Source organism: Thermoascus crustaceus (genome assembly GCF_041956765.1).
Source record: "Thermoascus crustaceus strain CBS 181.67 unplaced genomic scaffold VTN00scaffold_10, whole genome shotgun sequence".
NCBI lineage: Eukaryota > Fungi > Ascomycota > Eurotiomycetes > Eurotiales > Thermoascaceae > Thermoascus > Thermoascus crustaceus.
Window position 1 is genome coordinate 951,621 of NW_027192536.1, and position 15,970 is coordinate 967,590.

The following is a 15,970-nucleotide window of genomic DNA, read 5'->3' on the forward strand; positions in this document are numbered from 1 at the left end:
CCAATCAATGTCAAAAACGCAAGCAAGAGACAGCTAGATCCTATATTGCTACTGGGGGATTTTAACTGCTGAAGAAGGCCAACAGCTTGCTCAGCAAGCTGCAGAATTGCAGGCAGAGGCAGCTGACCAAGCTGATATGCAGCCTAGAAGACGTGCACCACCGCGGTGCAGCAACTGTAATATTCAAGGTCATACTAGGGTCAGCTGCCCTAGTAAATAGGCAATTATTTTACATGTAAATAGCTTCAATTTAGGGGTGGTGTAGTGAGATAATTAGATATCTAATAACAATGGCGTTGGTGGGTGTTTCGCTCGGTGATCTGTTTCGCTCGGTGATTGATTACGTTACATGCTACCTACTTACTGTACGACACCACAGTTATTATTATACCTTATACATCCTGGGCTTTGTTTGATTTGATTACTATCTATTGACGAATCAGAAGCGCCATTCCATTAATGTCTTGAGGCCCTCCTCCCTATTCACCTCCACTACCGCACTTACTACCGTACAACACCTACCTAGGTACTTAGCTATGGAAGCTGAACCACAAACCCAAGCTCAAGTCCAAGTCCAAGCCATCTAAGTCGAGCGAAGCCACCTGGAACAAATACGACAAGCACTTCGTCTACCGAGCACTGTGGGATCCGGACGGGTATAGGAAGTACGTAAACCATCACACTTATTATAACCCTATTCCACCGCCATACATATAGCAGGAAATTGGATAGCCGTATCTAACAAAACGAGAAAAACAACAGATCCAGACAGGAACAACTGGATAAAGCCCAGCACATCATCGACTCCTGGCATCCCCGTAACCGTCCAGACCTGGTACAAGCGGGTCAGAAAATGATTCGGCGGATAGAGGATTCGCCGGAGGGGCCTGTGTATGTTATTGTTATGCTTTCCTTACCTACCACCTCATACCTTTCCACCCACCTACCACATTCTTCAATGGCCAAAAGACCAAAACCTCCTTACTCATTTTGTACGATTATCACACAGAGTTCCCCCCTCCGAACCACCCCACCTCTCCCCCCTCACCTACTACCAGATCCTCAGACTGCGAGACATCAGCGCCCCCAACCCGGATCTCAACGCCCACGACAAAGCGAACATCGCCGCCGTGCTGAGGGCGTATCGATCCGGGGAGTTGAAAGCGGAGCCGGGAAGGACAACGTACTGGTGGAAGGGGATGCTCATGAAAGAGGAGAATCCGGGACCGCCTGGTGTTAGACGGGAGGAGGTTCTCGGGCGTTGGAAGAGGGAGTTTGGGGAGGGTGAGTTGTGGATTGAGGATGTAAGTCTTCCGTTGCCCCTTGTTCTTATGTGGTTTGCCATGATGGATGGGATGAAGCTGATAGAGTTTAGGTTTCTCCGATTGCTCTGCAGATGTAGGCCAGCGCTCAGTAGGTATTGAGATATACCCATGGAAGAAGATGTTGTGCCTGGAGCCCACCGATCAATTACAACACACCTCATGGTGTGAAGAATCTCTTGTTTCCCATACAGTAGCGTCATCTGTCCTGAGTATCAAATCAATACAACTCGAGAAAAACCATCCAGAATCCATTTATGTGGACATAACATGACAGGAAAAGAAATAAGAACACAAGTTATAAACCGTAGTACAAGTACACAAATCCGCCTGAAGCAAGATTTTGGATGAGCGTGAGAGGGGAAAGAAATAATAGGAAGATAAATGGAAGCAACACGCGGAGAACCCAGCCCAGCCTATCAAGTCCAGTCGACGGCTGCCTGCCTACCGTCACCATCACCGAGTGACCCCATATCCAAGGTTTTACTCCGGGAAGGTGAAGGCAGATCCCTATCTTGATCCTGTAGAGCCCCATGTCATACCTCGTCTACACATGAACCCAGCTGGTGCTCGTCCAATTTCGCAAGATATCTTTTTTTGCGAGACATTGAGCTTCTCCGTTCGAAATCCCAAAAAACATGACATCATGTATCACATCTCGTCGTGCGAGTGGTAGCTCAAGATAGAGATCAAGATAGCGATTCTGAGTTTTCCGTCGTTTCAACCTTCCTCCCTTACGGCGGCGGGGGAACCATTTACAGAGCAGGCTGGCTGCCCTGCTTGTTCTCCTCCGGGGTGACGCCAGGAGTGAGCATCTGCAGGGCGGGTATGCACGTCAGCCTGTAACTTTTCGTTTTCTCCGATGGTGTAAAGCATTGTCCACTTGAAAACTTCGCAGACAGAGCGGCAGCAGCAGGGGGCAAAGTGCAAAATTTCCCCTTCTCATGAATTTGCACAAGTTTTCTCTTTCAAGTGGGGAAAAAGAAGGGGGGGGGGGAACGGATCAAACATGAACAGGCTTAATGATGCACATTCAAACCAAAGTTGGAATGAGGAGAACGCGAAGAACGAACCTCATTAGCCCCCCGAATCATGCCCTGCTCGCGCTCCATCTGGATGTACTGCTCCTCCTCAGCGTAGGCCAGCGCCCAGGGCACACCCAGCAGGAAGGCGCTCGTGCTGAGGATCCACAGCGCCTTGCCGCTAAAGCGGATCGTCGACTTGGTGAACGAGGTCAGCAACGAGACGGTGCTGGTGACCCGGCGCCGTGTGGCTGGGGGAACGATATCCTTCAGGGCGGCGATACGTTCGTAGAGTGTCTCGTGCTCAATGTCGATGGCGGAGTCGGTGGAGATTTCGGATTCTATTTCATATCATCGGGGTTCTTTGTTAGTCGAGGTTTTCTCAATGGAATTTATTGATCGATTGAAGGTTAATATCTTTGATTCAACTGCAGACAGCTCGTGTGCTTTTATCCAGTCCTGTCCGCAAATTCTTGACAAGACCGGACCATAACCAACAGTGCTGCAAAGAACCATGCTCATTCGTAACTAGAAACTAGGATACTCACCGGTGTCGGTGAAGTCATCATCCTCATCCTCAGAGGCAAGAAGAACGTCGTTCTTCGAAGGAGTAGGCTTCTCCTTGTTGAAGTGCTCGTCCTCGACCTCAGTGAGCTTGACCATTTTGGCAGTGTCGTATTAAAAAAGAAATACAATAAACTAAGACAGGTAGATAAAAAATTAAATAAAAATTTCCCACTGCCTAGAAGTACACAATGGGAGTACTGGGAGTACAGTTTCCGTCGGGTTGTCGTTGGGGTTGGCAAGATGGAGGGTGTTGCGCAAGTCGAGGTTCAGATCGTTTCCAACTTTTTTGCCGGGACGGACACCGCCTAGGGGTCCAAAAGCGGCAGGGAGCTTGGACGTTCCGGGATCTCGCGAATATGACCTCACCGAAGGGACGAACAGCATAGACAGCGGGGTGCAACATTGGTATGCAAAAAATGGACGGCAGATATGGACGGCCATTTGTTTATTTCCATGTGTGTTGGTCGCTTTGTATGGTGAAGCTTCACAACACCCACGTGTGGCGCCTTGAGCGCGCGAAAAGCCTGCCTGCTCAACGACACGTCTTTGCACATTGTTCAATAGAAGCTGTTTTTGAAATAGATGGTTGAAAGACGGTTAAATGAGATGAGAATAGGTAATATTTATATCATATATATGGTCATAACATCGGCTATCGACACGAGTACAGGACTGCGCACGACTTATCATCCGATCACCCCACAGATCAAAATAGCATCGTCTCTCTTAAGATCTATATCGTACAATGGAACACTAAGGTTTTAAATAGAAAAATATTAGCAACTTGTTGCTATTGCACATCGTATTTACCTCCTTCCCAGTTGCCACCTCGCTATCCGCTCCTGGATCTCCTCCCACGGGAACGGCCGCAGCTTGTACCCCTCGAGCTCACCCTCCTGCAGCACGACGGTGGGCTTGCCCGTGCCCTGTCCCTTGTTGTGGACGTGACCACCGAAGACCTGCTTGGCGACACGTCGCAAATCATCCACGGTCAGGGCCTCGATCTTCTCGCACATCTCCTTGACCGCGACCTTGCGGCCGTGCACCTGTACTTGGCGGCCCAGATCCTCGAGCTCGACCATCCGCGACTCGAGGTTCATCAGGAGCGACGAGCGCAGCTGGTTCTTGGCGCGGTTGACCTCCTGCGGCTGCAGAGAGGAGTAGCCGGAGTCCAGGGTCAACGCCTGCAGCTCGCGGCACATGACTTCAAGCATCTGCGTCGTCCGGGTAGGACTGCACGATGCTGAGATGCCGAAGAGTCCGCTGTCCGTGTAGCTGTGGTTGAAGGCGATGCAGCTCTCAACCCAGCCGTGCTGGTTCAGCACGTTCGTGTACAGACGGGAGTACATGCCCTTTCCGGGACCGCCGGCAGAGAACGATCCGCCTCCTCCAAGCAAGGTTTGGAGGGTCGCAAGAGCGTAGATGTCGGGGGATGAGATGGGAAGGGCTTCAAAGGCGAGGTGGATGTGGCTCAGGCGGGGAAGCATCGGGTTCGCGGGGGGCGGGATCGGCGGAAGTGATAGGAACCCACCGGTGTAGTGGGCAGGGCGATTGAGGTCTAGTGTGGACGGTTGGAGTAGAGTGGGGTCAAGTGGCTGAACGGCGGCATTTTTGGTTGTAGAAGTAGAGAGATTCTTAAGGAACGGGAGCTTGGACAGGATCTTCGATTGGGAATTCGGCGGGGTGGCAGGAGAGGATGTCGTCGACGTGGGAGTGAACTGAGGCACGGTTGGCACTTGTCCTTCACGTGTGACTGACTCTGAGTCCGAAAGTGTAGTCTCAATTCCGTGTCCTGAGAGAACAGGGCCCTCGCTCTTCTTCATGTCTCCGAAATACTTCTCCGTAAGCTTGACGGCCTCGTCGTGAGGAACACCGGCAAAGGCAACAACGATCCGATCCGGTCTGAAAAAGGTTTGTCGGTATTTCTCCACAACTGCTTTGTTGATTTCCCCCAGTCTCTCCTGCGGACAGAGAAGGGGATTTCCCAGCGTGTTGTCCTTGTACCCCGCCATGTGCACCAGCTCCGGCAGGATGAGCTCCGGCTTGGCCCAGATCTCGCCGATTTCGTACTCAGCCGTCAACAGCTGCTGTTGCACCTCGTCTTCCGTGATGAGAGGCTCACGGATCGTCTCCGCCAGCAGTCCCAGAGTGGTCGGCACGGTCGAATTGAAGCTGGCGGACTGGTACATCAATGATTCGCGGGACGACGCACACTGAATGTTTCCTCCCAGCGACTCAAGCGCTTCGAGCATCTCATCTCCCGATCGCGACTTGGTGGACTTGAACGCCAGGCGGTCCATGATGTGGCTCACGCCGCGGAGGCTCTCGTCCTCATAGCGCGATCCCGCATCGACGTAAACGCCAACGCCGGAGAAAGGACCGGGGAGGGATTCTGTGGCGACACGAATGCCATTCGGGAGAGTTGTGATCTGGTCAAGCTCGGTTGGATCCTAAGATGCGCATGCAAAGTCAGACAGAGTCTGTAATGAGGTAAAGATCAAGGCGTTGCATACCTTGCTCGTGGTCGCGGCGGCAGTAGCAAAGCTCCTGGACACGGAGCGGGGTGCTCGAACGAGCGGCTTCGCAGACTCGACGGCCCGCAGGGCTGAGCGACGCATTCTCGTATGAACAAGTATTTGACGGCCAGAAGGAGAGTGCGTCGTTGTCTGTTCCGTCTCCTCCGTGGGCGACGCTGCTAAAAAGCAAGATTCACATCCAGCACGCGGAGCGGAGCGGCAAAGAGTCGGCCCGACCTGGCATAAGCTTATCTAAGCACATGATGGACGAGGCCTATACAGACTAGAAATCACTACGATATGATAGCTCTATAAGGATCTGTCCAACAATGTAGAAATTCCAGTGATACAAGGAGAGAATCTAGAAAGTCTCTTACTAACGTTCTGTGGTTGTTCCGTGCGCCGCACTGGCCAGGTTCACTGCAGGCAGTTGGAACTCATTTCTAAAACGCAATCAGAAGTTCTTTTTCTAGAACAGCCTTCTATTGTAACAGCGGCTTGCTCGGCTTCCTGTATCCAACAGATTTGCCGAGCAAGAAAAGGTTCATGCAGCTTGGTTAAGGATTATTCGCAGCCCAAGCGCGGTACCAGTCCAGACAAGCGGCATTCGCAACACTCGCCCCAGTCTTGATATTCAGCCCGCACAGGATCTGCTTGACCACGTTTTCAACCTTTTTCCCGTTGGATGTCAGAGGGATCTCTGGACATGCATCCACGATGCCGGGGACATGTCGCGGGCTAAGCTCCTTGCGGATCGCAGCCTGGATACGGGCCACCAGGTCCTGGGAGATAGGGGTTGAAGGCTCAGCGGGAGGAGCCAGTTTCACGAAGAGCACGACAGTCTCGTCAGTATCGATGCCTTCGCGTCTCCGTCCCACACACAATGAGTCCTCAACCTCGTCAGCAAAATGCTTCAGGACGACATTGTAGATCTCAGCACTGCCGAACCGGACGCCTGCCGGCTTCAGGACACCGTCACTTCGGCCGAGCATGACCAGGCCACTGGTCTGTGGGTTTATGCGGACAAAGTCACCGTGGTGCCACACATCCGGCCCGAAGACGTCAAAGTAGCTCTTGCGATACTTCTCCATGCCGACGGGGCCGGGCGGCCAAAACATGACAGGCTGGGCGGGGAATGGCTTCGTACAGACGAGGTCTCCGGGTTCGTTGGAGGAGCTGATGTCATTTCCAGCATAGTCAAAGACAGAGACGGCCATTCCTAGGCCCCGGCACTGGATCTCGCCCTTGTGGACTGGCAGAATTGGGCAGCATGCTCCGAAGAGCGAAATGATGTCCGTGCCGCCCGTGATAGACCCAAGCATGACATCTGGGTGGAGAGAAGAGTAGACGTACTCAAAAGTTGAAGGGGCTAGTGGAGAGGCAGTGCTGAAGATCGCTCGCAGCGTTTGTAGAGTCACTGGTCTATGCGGATACGTCCGGGGGTTCAGCGAAGCCTGCTCGAGCATCGAGAGGTATTTTGCGGATGTCCCAAAATGGGTGATTTGAAGCTCATCAATGAGGCGTGGCATGGCCATCTCCCCCTTTCCTCCTTCAGGATCCAGTGGTCGGAAGGGCGACCCATCGTAGACGACGATTGTAGCTCCAGATGCCAGCCCGGAGACTAGCCAGTGCCACATCATCCATGTTGTAGTCGTGTAATAGAACAGACGGTCTCCTGGACGGATGTCGCAGTGGAGAACATGCTCCTTCTTATGCTGCAACAATGTGCCCAGGGCCCCATGCACAATTGGCTTGGGAGCGCCTGTCGTTCCGGATGAATAAAGGATGTAGACTGGGTGGTCTGGTTCGAGAGACTCGAAATGAAGAGGTGCTGTAGGATTACGGACCGAAGACAGAAAATCCACGTAGTAGCACACCCTTCCCTGATGCGGTATAATCCCCGCCAGGTCAAATACGTGGGACCTGAGAGCTTCACAGATGACCACAAGATGTAGGGATGGCAGCTTGGCCACCATCTCTCGGATCTTGCCGTGCGTCTCATGCACTTTGTCGTTGTATAGGGAGGCGTTATCGGCAAACAGGACCTTGGGCTCGATCTGTGTGAGACGTTCCAACACTGCATGTACTCCAGTGTCCGGTGAAACGGCAGTCCACAATGCGCCTATTGACGTCGCCGCAAGCATCGCAACCACTGTGTTGGCGTGGTTGCCGATGAAGCCGGCGACGCGGTCTCCTGTCTGCACGCCAGCCTCTCTCAACGCATTGGCACATTGTCTAACCCGCTCACGCAGTTCTCTCCATGACACAAACTCCCTGCCGGATTCCGTGGCTTGGATTATAGCGATACCGCCGTCACTTGGATTGCTGGCAGGGTAAAGCAGGTTCTCCGCAAAGTTGAGGCGGCTCCCCTCGAAGAAATGTGGTCTGGGGAAGAGGGGAGCATCGGGCTCTAAAACCTGGGACAATATTAGACATTGTCACTGCTATACCCCAGGTCTCGTTACGGGGAGCTATTGAGAGCAAGGGTGACACCGAACACACAAGGTCTCTATGAAGCCAACATGATGCCTGCCTGTCGGGACCCGACGGGATTGCTTACTTTGGTGTAAGGCTTATGCGCCTTGATGCCCGTGTAGTGCCATATCTCCTCCCAGAACTTGGCAGGTTCGGATACACTCCATTGCCAGAGATCATTGTAGTCGTTGAGGGGGATGCCATGCTTCTTGCTGACGATGGTCTTGAAGTCATGGATCTGTGTTGCGTGCGGGGAGGAGGGGCGCCAGAGTTCCTTGACGGCCGTGGAATCACCGTCGGGCTGGTTTATGGAAGACATAGTACAGTATTAATTGGAATTATGAGGGGTTGATAGAAGGCTGGAAGAGCAGCGAGAGCAGAAGACCAGATGCTCGCGAGAGAGAGTTCCAGCAGCCGCTCTGCTCCAACTCCAGAGCAAACCCCAGATTTGGGTTTCCCCAAACAGCGCGGGACACGGTCCGACTCCTTTATCGTTTATCAGTTGGACAACGCCCTACGATGCTCAACCGAGGAAAAGTGAAGTGTTCAGCGCCCCGCCAAGCGGAAAGGATCCGCCATCACATCCTGCAGCGAGATGTTCGCCGCACCGACGATCGGGCTGCCGCCAGCATCCTGATGCCCGGACCGTGCCGGTCGGAATCAGGAACGAGAACGCATACCTTGAAGTTAATATTAAATAGTTCTGTGGGACAGACGCAGAAACGGAGTCTACTGTGTACATACGTGTCGGGGACCACCTCGCAACCGCTTGTAGAGGCTTAGGTCGAAGATGGCAGCATTATCAGGGCCGCTGTGCCGGTAGCTTTGCTGCTGTCCGTTGTTCTCGACCATGGGCACGGCCTGGACATGAGGTCATGATCATCGCGGTACTCAGCTAGCCACCATCTCATCTCGAGGCAAAGAGACAGATCACCCTCAACATAACGAGCGAACCCCTTTCCTGCTGGGTCCAGGGGCTAGTGCCGCTAGAAAATTTCCCAACGTGACGACGGTTTTACACACCGGCTGCTCCTCACCGCCCGTGTCTCCCGTCTGTCCCCGTACGGAACACGTACGGCCGTGTATCGCGACATCCTGGCCTTTTCCAGCCTCCATCGGCTCTCTCTCCCTCTCTCTGCGTCGAGGCCTGTCTCTTTTTTCCTTTCTCTCCTCCATTGCCTCGTCTCCCTCCCACCATCTCGCTGCCAGGCGCTGTCTGTGACTCCTTCTTTGACCGGAGTCTCTCCTCGGGGCTCTGTGCCCTGTCCCTTAAGAGTGTCCAGCACGCGCTCTGCGCTACCACGGCCGGCTCCCTCGGATTTCCTAGGTATGTCACCTGCTCGAGACCTCGAGTCATCCCCCCCGCGCGGCCTCCTCCCGAGGTTACAATCCTTCCCTCATGGCTCTCACCCTATGTTTCTGTCTCCTAGCCTCTTGATACTGACATCCTGATATCACAGACGGATCGCTCGTCCGCCGCTTTCCCGTTGCCAGCCTGGAGACAGGCCGAACGCTGTCTCGTGCCTGCCCCGACGGTGGACGACATTGAGCAGAGGACGATCTCTCAACCGTCCTCATCGCTCACCTCCTCCGGGAGCCCCTTTGATCCTCAGTTCCTAGTCAATTGTTGAACCTTGCAATGCCTCGTCGACCTACGAACCCTTTCGCCAACAACTCCTCCTCCTCCCCCGCCAACTCCTCGCCGTCCTTTTCGTCTAGCACCGAAAAGGGCGGCATCCCCATCAAGGCTCCGACGTCCAAGTCCAACCGTCTGAGCCACCTCTTCTCGACCTCTCCCAAGTCCAAGGCCGAGAACCCCACCGCTCACGCCTCGCTTCTAGCCGCCAGCGGGAACACCCACTCCGGAACCACGACCGCGCCGATTAGTTCGGCATCACTGTCGTTACCGACCATTTCTTTGTCCACGGCCACTGCAGACAATCCCAACATGGACGAACCCCCAACCACGCTCTTTCAGCCACCCTCACCGGGTGAGGCACGCCGTATCGCGAAGCAGCAGGCCCAATTCGGTCCGCTGGGTCACCCCAGTCACCGATACACCAGCCGGCATCACGGCGGTGTGTTCCCTGATCCGGTGATGGACGAGCCGCCCTATTATTATCTTCTCACTACCTATATCAGTTACCTAATTTTAATTGCTTTTGGGCATGTTCGTGACTTCTTTGGCAAGCGCTTCCGTGAGGAAAACTACCGGCATCTGAAGCCCCGCAATGGGTACAGCGCGTTGAATAGCGACTTTGACAGTTTCTACGTTCGCCGTCTCAAGCTCCGTATCAACGATTGTTTCGAGCGTCCTGTCACTGGCGTTCCGGGACGGTACATCACGTTGCTGGATCGCACCACCGATGACCACAACAGACATTTCCACTTTACGGGAACCACGACGGATACGCTGAACATGAGCTCCTACAATTACCTGGGTTTCGCCCAGTCCGAGGGGCCGTGTGCGGATGCCGTCGAGGAGACGATCAAGAAGTATGGAATCAGCGCAGTCAGCACCAGGGCTGAGGCCGGTACTCAAGACCTTCATCTGGAAGTTGAGGACCTTGTCGCCAAATTTGTGGGCAAGGAGGCGTCGATGGTTTTCTCCATGGGTTTCGGAACCAATGCCACCATCTTCCCCGCTTTGGTCGGAAAGGGATGCTTGATTATCTCGGATGAACTCAACCACGCATCTATCCGTTTTGGAGCTCGTCTGTCAGGTGCCTCGATTGGTATGTTCAAGCACAACGACATGAAACAGTTGGAGGAGAAGCTTCGGGAGGCAATCTCTCAGGGCCAGCCCCGTACTCACCGGCCATGGAAGAAGATTCTGGTCGTGGTGGAGGGTCTCTACTCCATGGAGGGTTCCATGTGCAATCTTCCCGGCATCATTGCTCTGAAGAGGAAATACAAGTTTAACCTGTTCATCGATGAGGCTCACTCCATCGGAGCCATTGGCCCCAGAGGGCGTGGTGTCTGTGACTACTTCGGTATTGACACCGCTGAGGTGGACATTCTCATGGGAACGCTTACCAAGTCGTTCGGAGCGAACGGTGGTTATGTTGCTGGTGATAAGGCGATGATCGACAAGCTCCGTGCGACGAACTCTGGTGTCATCTACGGAGAAGCTCCTACCCCACCTATTCTCGCTCAGATCTCGACTTCGCTCCGTATCATCAGCGGTGAACTCGTTCCCGGTCAGGGTGAGGAGAGATTGCAGCGACTGGCGTTCAACTCTCGTTACCTCCGTCTTGGTTTGAAACGTCTTGGTTTTATCGTATATGGCCACGATGACTCGCCCATCATCCCTCTCCTTCTTTTCAACCCTGCCAAGATGCCTGCCTTCTCGCATGAGATGTTGAAGCGCAAGATCTCGGTCGTGGTCGTTGGTTACCCAGCCACCCCCTTGGTCTCGTCGCGGGCTCGTTTCTGCGTTTCTGCAGCTCATACAAAGGAGGACCTGGACCGTCTGCTCACAGCCTGCGACGAGATCGGAAATGTATTGCAGCTCAAGTTCTCCACCGGAATTGCGGGTGGCGCTCTGCCTCCGCCTGAGGGTCTGACTCCAGAGATGGAACGAGAGTGGTACCGTCGGCAACGAGCATCGAAGACCCCTCCACGATGGCGGTTGGAGGATGTCATCCGACGAGGAGTGCAGGACGTGAAGCAGCCCTTGCGGTAGGCCTGCGATCGCACCCTGTACTCAACGATTCCATACCAGCCAGCCTTGCTTCGTCTTATGGCTTGCTTCTATGTTGGTCCACGTCTGTGGAGGCCAGTTGATTTCATGATGAGGACTTGGAGTTCTAAGGGTCATTTCAATGGGCTTGGTTGATGCTGGTCACACCGCTGATAAGTTTTCGCTACCATGTCTCATCGTGAGCGTGGGTTTATGTTTGTCCTCCTTTGTCAAGGCATACACTATTGCCAATTCCTCAACGACCATACGCCGTTCGAGAGAACGGAGTCTTCTCAAACGTGATGAAATTCCTAGCTGATGCCGAACAAAAACGCTTGCCTACGATGACCAACCTTTCACACCTCGGGACCTGTTCTCCTTAAACCAACCACAACTGGCGTTCTGTGCGGTCTGAACTCGCTTCTGATTTTTGAACAACCCCTGTTGCTTCATCTCTTCTCTTTTTCTTCGGTTCCATTCGCTATGTCCCTATTAGACTTGTACGTACCGCGTCTGCACTATGAACTTCAGCCTTTTCCAAGTGCTGGCAGGGTTGAAGACGATCCAGACCATGGGTTTAGAGAGTTTGGGATTCCTTGCTGCGAGTGAGTGGAGTACTACTACTGGAAATGATGGGATGGATCGGGAGGAAAGTGCTAGGCTGTAATGGTAATTACTTATACATTTTTATAATTAGATCGTCTGTGAATATCATTCTTAAGTATTTACGCACTCTAACTTACGCTTTTTAATTTTCTTGCCCTTGCATTTGGGTTTTTTTCTATTTTCATTTGGAACCTTTTTTTAATCACGTGTTGAACTTTGGTACAGTTACATACTTGACGTCATGGAAACCGGTTTGGGAAGTTAACGTCACCTTAGGTACCTACCCTGTCAGTGTCGGCAGATGGAGATGACAGGGATAGAAACTAAACCTGAAATGTTCCTGTTACTCCCATGTAAAACTTGCAATATCTGCCCCTGCCCCTGCCCTTGCATATTCGACCCATTCTGGACTTTTGGCGTTATTGTTGTGGGTCAGGACTCTGCACGGTGTACTGTTCCCTGCCCAGGTGCACCGGTACCGTACTACCTACCTAGGTAGGTAGGACTACCAGTACCGACTGATTGGGAAGTATGTGCGGTTGCAAGGTTAGGTACCTAACGTACCTTGGTAACCAACGGGAGTGGATGTAGACTAGAATTCCACGTTGTGCGAGAGGATATCTTCTGTGTACTGTAGTACTGTACTGTACATACAGAAAAGTGTATGCACATACGTTATGTCATGTATGACCAGGAATTATTTATAAGAGGCGGTTTAGGCAGTGACGATCCATTTATTTAGTACCTTATTCCCAGTCAGTCAGGACTGAGCCCGACAACACGACTCTATAGTGTATCTAGATCAGATGCGACAAAGGCAGAAAGAGACGTATCCAAAAAAAGTAGGGTGGCTGATCGCGACCCCGTTTCTCAAATGAAGCTGTCAGAAGAAATAAATGGACAAGAAATCAAGTACAAAAAACGCCGTCCACAGATGCAGTTGCAGCCAAGTATAACTTGCCATGCCAACGGTGTACCCTAAGAACCAAACCCGAAAAGAAAAGCGAAGAGTAAGGGGAAAACAATGTAAGTGGTTCTCATCTCGCCATAATGCTAAATATATGCATGTGCACGAGTGTCCCGTATTCTGGAAATGCCTGTCTCTTCTCTAAAGAAGTTGGACCCGATAGGATGAAAGAAGTGTAACAGAATATCTTAAACCGCACCGTATCTATCCCGATCCCGCTCCTCTGTCAACAGAGCCTGCCGCTCCTGCTCCTGCAGGGCAGCTCTCCGCTCCGGAGAAACTGACGGGATCCAGCCCCTCATCCAACCGGTGACTTTCGTCAACCGGCTATGGACAACGCCCAGCCTCGATGTTCCCTCGTCCCCTACCGTCTCTACGACCTGAACGGCCTGCTGCGCTACCGCCTTCTGCCCATCGCCGTAGATCAGGAACTGCACTACCACGAGGAAATCCAGGCCCAGGACGCCAGCGGCTCCGAGGAAGAAAGGGATTGTGCGTTGGATCCAGTCGATGCGGTTGTTTCCGCCGTGATCGGCCCAGCCGCCGCCACCATGCGGAGGGAGGTCGTGCCACGCGTTCGGGTTGGCGAGGAGCGAGGCGGAGTAGAAGAAGTTGCCCGAGAACGCAGCCAGGAAGAGTAACGGGGAGAGGCCCGCAGTGCTCTTGCGTTTGTAGTTCTTGTACAGCTGTGGGAGTCGCGAACCGAGGTAAAAGACAGTCGACATCCACGAGAGTATCTTGCCTACGATTTCGATGACCGTGCCCGTGACATCCTTCACTTGGTCTGAAGCTGTCACGCTTATGGAACCAGGAGTTGGGGACGCATTTGCCAACACGGCACACAGCATCGATGCTAGGAGAACAGTCTTTGGCGACACAGTCGGTAGTATACTACTTCCGCTCCTGGTACGGGTTGCGCAACGCTTGGACGAGCCAGGCTTCTCGTTCTCGTTTGAATTGAACATAGAGCGGTTCTCCGCGGAATCAACAGGCAGTCTTGTCTTCTGGGTGCCTTCATCCTTCTGCTCAGTTGTATCGGTCATCCCCGCGAAAGGGTTTAGCTGCCGGACAGTCTCGTCGTAAACGAAGGAGACGCCTTCTAGGATCTGCGAGTCCCCGAAGTGCGATCCTCCATCTCCATGGTCGGTACCGTAAAGGCCATTCTTTCCTTTTTCCCGCCAGGCCTTGTAGTACGTATACCAGAAGTGCTGGAACACGAGCGTGATGTCCACCAGGACATAGTAAGCGGCAATGATGATCTGCCAGGTCGCCTGCTTCGAGAATATCGACCCTAGGAGGTTCGAAGTGTCACCCATACACCATTCCACCAGGAAGAAGATAGACAGGCCGGATGTCGACTGGAGGCGGTAGTTCTTGTAAATCTGAGGCAGCTGTGCAAAAAGCCATGATACAATGCTGAAAGTGCCCAGGACTGAGGAGAGGAGGGCGAGATTCGTGGGAATGCAGGTATGCAGGAGGGAAGAGATGGCGGTCAGTAGCTGCGAGGAAGGCTCACAGTGCTGGGGAACTGAGGGAGTGGCCGTGGGCAGCGGCGACAGGAGAGACATTATCTGGCCTGAGTTGATCGGACCAACCGATATCGTTGATCCCCGAGCAGCACGACGTATATATACAGATTCGAGGGGTTGAATGTGGACGTGACCGGGCGACTGCGGCCGTGTGGCTCAGCTGACGGGAGGCTGGGCGGACGCTGATAACAGCACAGCCGGATCACGGTTGATGGAGAAGAGAACGGTGAATCTGATTAACTGACAACTATCATCCTCTACAAGCAACAGGATGACAAACGTTCGTCAGAACCCGGATGATAGATGGCTGCTCCGGGCACTGAGCTAAGCACAGCGAGGTCCGGAGCTTCTGAGAAGCAACTGTGACGAACACAGTAAGATAGGAGATAACAGGCAAGATAAGGAAGGATGTAAGGGAAGACGTACGAAGAAGGCCTTCGTACGATCTGATCTGAGAAACAGAGGACCGGATGAAGAGGAAGAGGAGGAAGAAGCAAGATCCCCCCGAGAGGCCGGGCGTGGGAGTCACGCCTGGGCGGAGCGGCGCAGGGCCGGACGAGAGCAGGACGGGCTTATCGCCATGACTGCGATAAGGCTCGAACCTCCTTGCGCGGATCGTCGAGACTAGAGGCCCTTCCCCACAAACTCGGCCGATCGGGACGAGCTGGGAGATCCGCGTGCGCTGGTCACGAGAGAAAAGAGTCATGCTGATAGCAGTCTCATAGGTTGCTCGTGCTCCAGCAGGCCGCGGGATGAGGCGCCATCTGCCTCTATCTCCCACGACTCACAACGCGCCGGGTGGGCGAGAGACGCAGACGAGAGCTGGAGAGAGGATCTCCAGCGGGCGCGGGCGGGGAAAGGATCATCCTAGCTTCCGCCCGGATCTTGTCTCGTCTCCCTCCACCGCTGCGTCAGGGGTCTCCGGAGATCCATTTCTACATCTTCCAGGTTCAGATGCCGTCCATACTCTCAGAGACAGATAAGGTAGTTCATGTGCGGAAAGATAACAGCTATCTTCAGAATAATGGTTACCCCCGTGTCAACTTGATCTGCAGACCGCTCGACTAGTCTGTTGACTAGCAGCAAGTCCCGGGGCTGCAGGTGCTCATCGGAGTACCATCTGTAAGACATTGGCTAGACTATTAGAAGCTCGGATTCTGTCCGCTATACCCCGTACAGACAGTACACAGTATGCTGCTGTGCTTATCCCGTCCTATTCCACAAGCCAAGAGGCCAGTCCCTTCCCGCCCAAAGCCAGCCGGCCCAAAAAGAAGGGAAAATGGA

General features: G+C 53.3%; 7 protein-coding genes across 7 annotated transcripts; 3 read left to right on the top strand and 4 right to left on the bottom strand.

The window, feature by feature from the left end:
• Positions 1-290: 290 nt before the first annotated feature.
• Positions 291-1,402, top strand: VTN00DRAFT_2680 (uncharacterized protein; the record flags this gene model as incomplete). Its single annotated transcript, XM_069428919.1, has 5 exons — positions 291-299; positions 562-665; positions 763-891; positions 1,010-1,304; positions 1,376-1,402. The coding sequence occupies 5 exons, from the start codon at positions 291-293 to the stop codon at positions 1,400-1,402; spliced, it is 564 nt and encodes a 187-aa protein (XP_069283726.1).
• A 675-nt stretch (positions 1,403-2,077) lies between these two features.
• Positions 2,078-3,007, bottom strand: VTN00DRAFT_2681 (uncharacterized protein; the record flags this gene model as incomplete). Its single annotated transcript, XM_069428920.1, has 3 exons — positions 2,078-2,137; positions 2,396-2,685; positions 2,893-3,007. The coding sequence occupies 3 exons, from the start codon at positions 3,005-3,007 to the stop codon at positions 2,078-2,080; spliced, it is 465 nt and encodes a 154-aa protein (XP_069283727.1).
• Positions 3,008-3,717: 710 nt separating this feature from the next.
• VTN00DRAFT_2682 (uncharacterized protein) lies at positions 3,718-5,529 on the bottom strand (the record flags this gene model as incomplete). The annotated part of the gene is made up of 2 exons (XM_069428921.1): positions 3,718-5,361; positions 5,425-5,529. The coding sequence occupies 2 exons, from the start codon at positions 5,527-5,529 to the stop codon at positions 3,718-3,720; spliced, it is 1,749 nt and encodes a 582-aa protein (XP_069283728.1).
• Positions 5,530-5,984: 455 nt separating this feature from the next.
• Positions 5,985-8,221, bottom strand: VTN00DRAFT_2683 (uncharacterized protein; the record flags this gene model as incomplete). Its single annotated transcript, XM_069428922.1, has 2 exons — positions 5,985-7,844; positions 7,988-8,221. The coding sequence occupies 2 exons, from the start codon at positions 8,219-8,221 to the stop codon at positions 5,985-5,987; spliced, it is 2,094 nt and encodes a 697-aa protein (XP_069283729.1).
• Positions 8,222-8,421: 200 nt separating this feature from the next.
• VTN00DRAFT_2684 (uncharacterized protein) lies at positions 8,422-9,451 on the top strand (the record flags this gene model as incomplete). Its single annotated transcript, XM_069428923.1, has 3 exons — positions 8,422-8,555; positions 9,186-9,229; positions 9,363-9,451. 3 exons carry the CDS (start codon positions 8,422-8,424, stop codon positions 9,449-9,451), a joined length of 267 nt encoding a protein of 88 aa, XP_069283730.1.
• A 90-nt stretch (positions 9,452-9,541) lies between these two features.
• On the top strand, positions 9,542-11,587 carry VTN00DRAFT_2685 (uncharacterized protein; the record flags this gene model as incomplete). Its single annotated transcript, XM_069428924.1, has 1 exon — positions 9,542-11,587. One exon carries the CDS (start codon positions 9,542-9,544, stop codon positions 11,585-11,587), a length of 2,046 nt encoding a protein of 681 aa, XP_069283731.1.
• A 1,758-nt stretch (positions 11,588-13,345) lies between these two features.
• Positions 13,346-14,725, bottom strand: VTN00DRAFT_2686 (uncharacterized protein; the record flags this gene model as incomplete). The annotated part of the gene is made up of 1 exon (XM_069428925.1): positions 13,346-14,725. One exon carries the CDS (start codon positions 14,723-14,725, stop codon positions 13,346-13,348), a length of 1,380 nt encoding a protein of 459 aa, XP_069283732.1.
• Between the last annotated feature and the right edge of the window lie 1,245 nt (positions 14,726-15,970).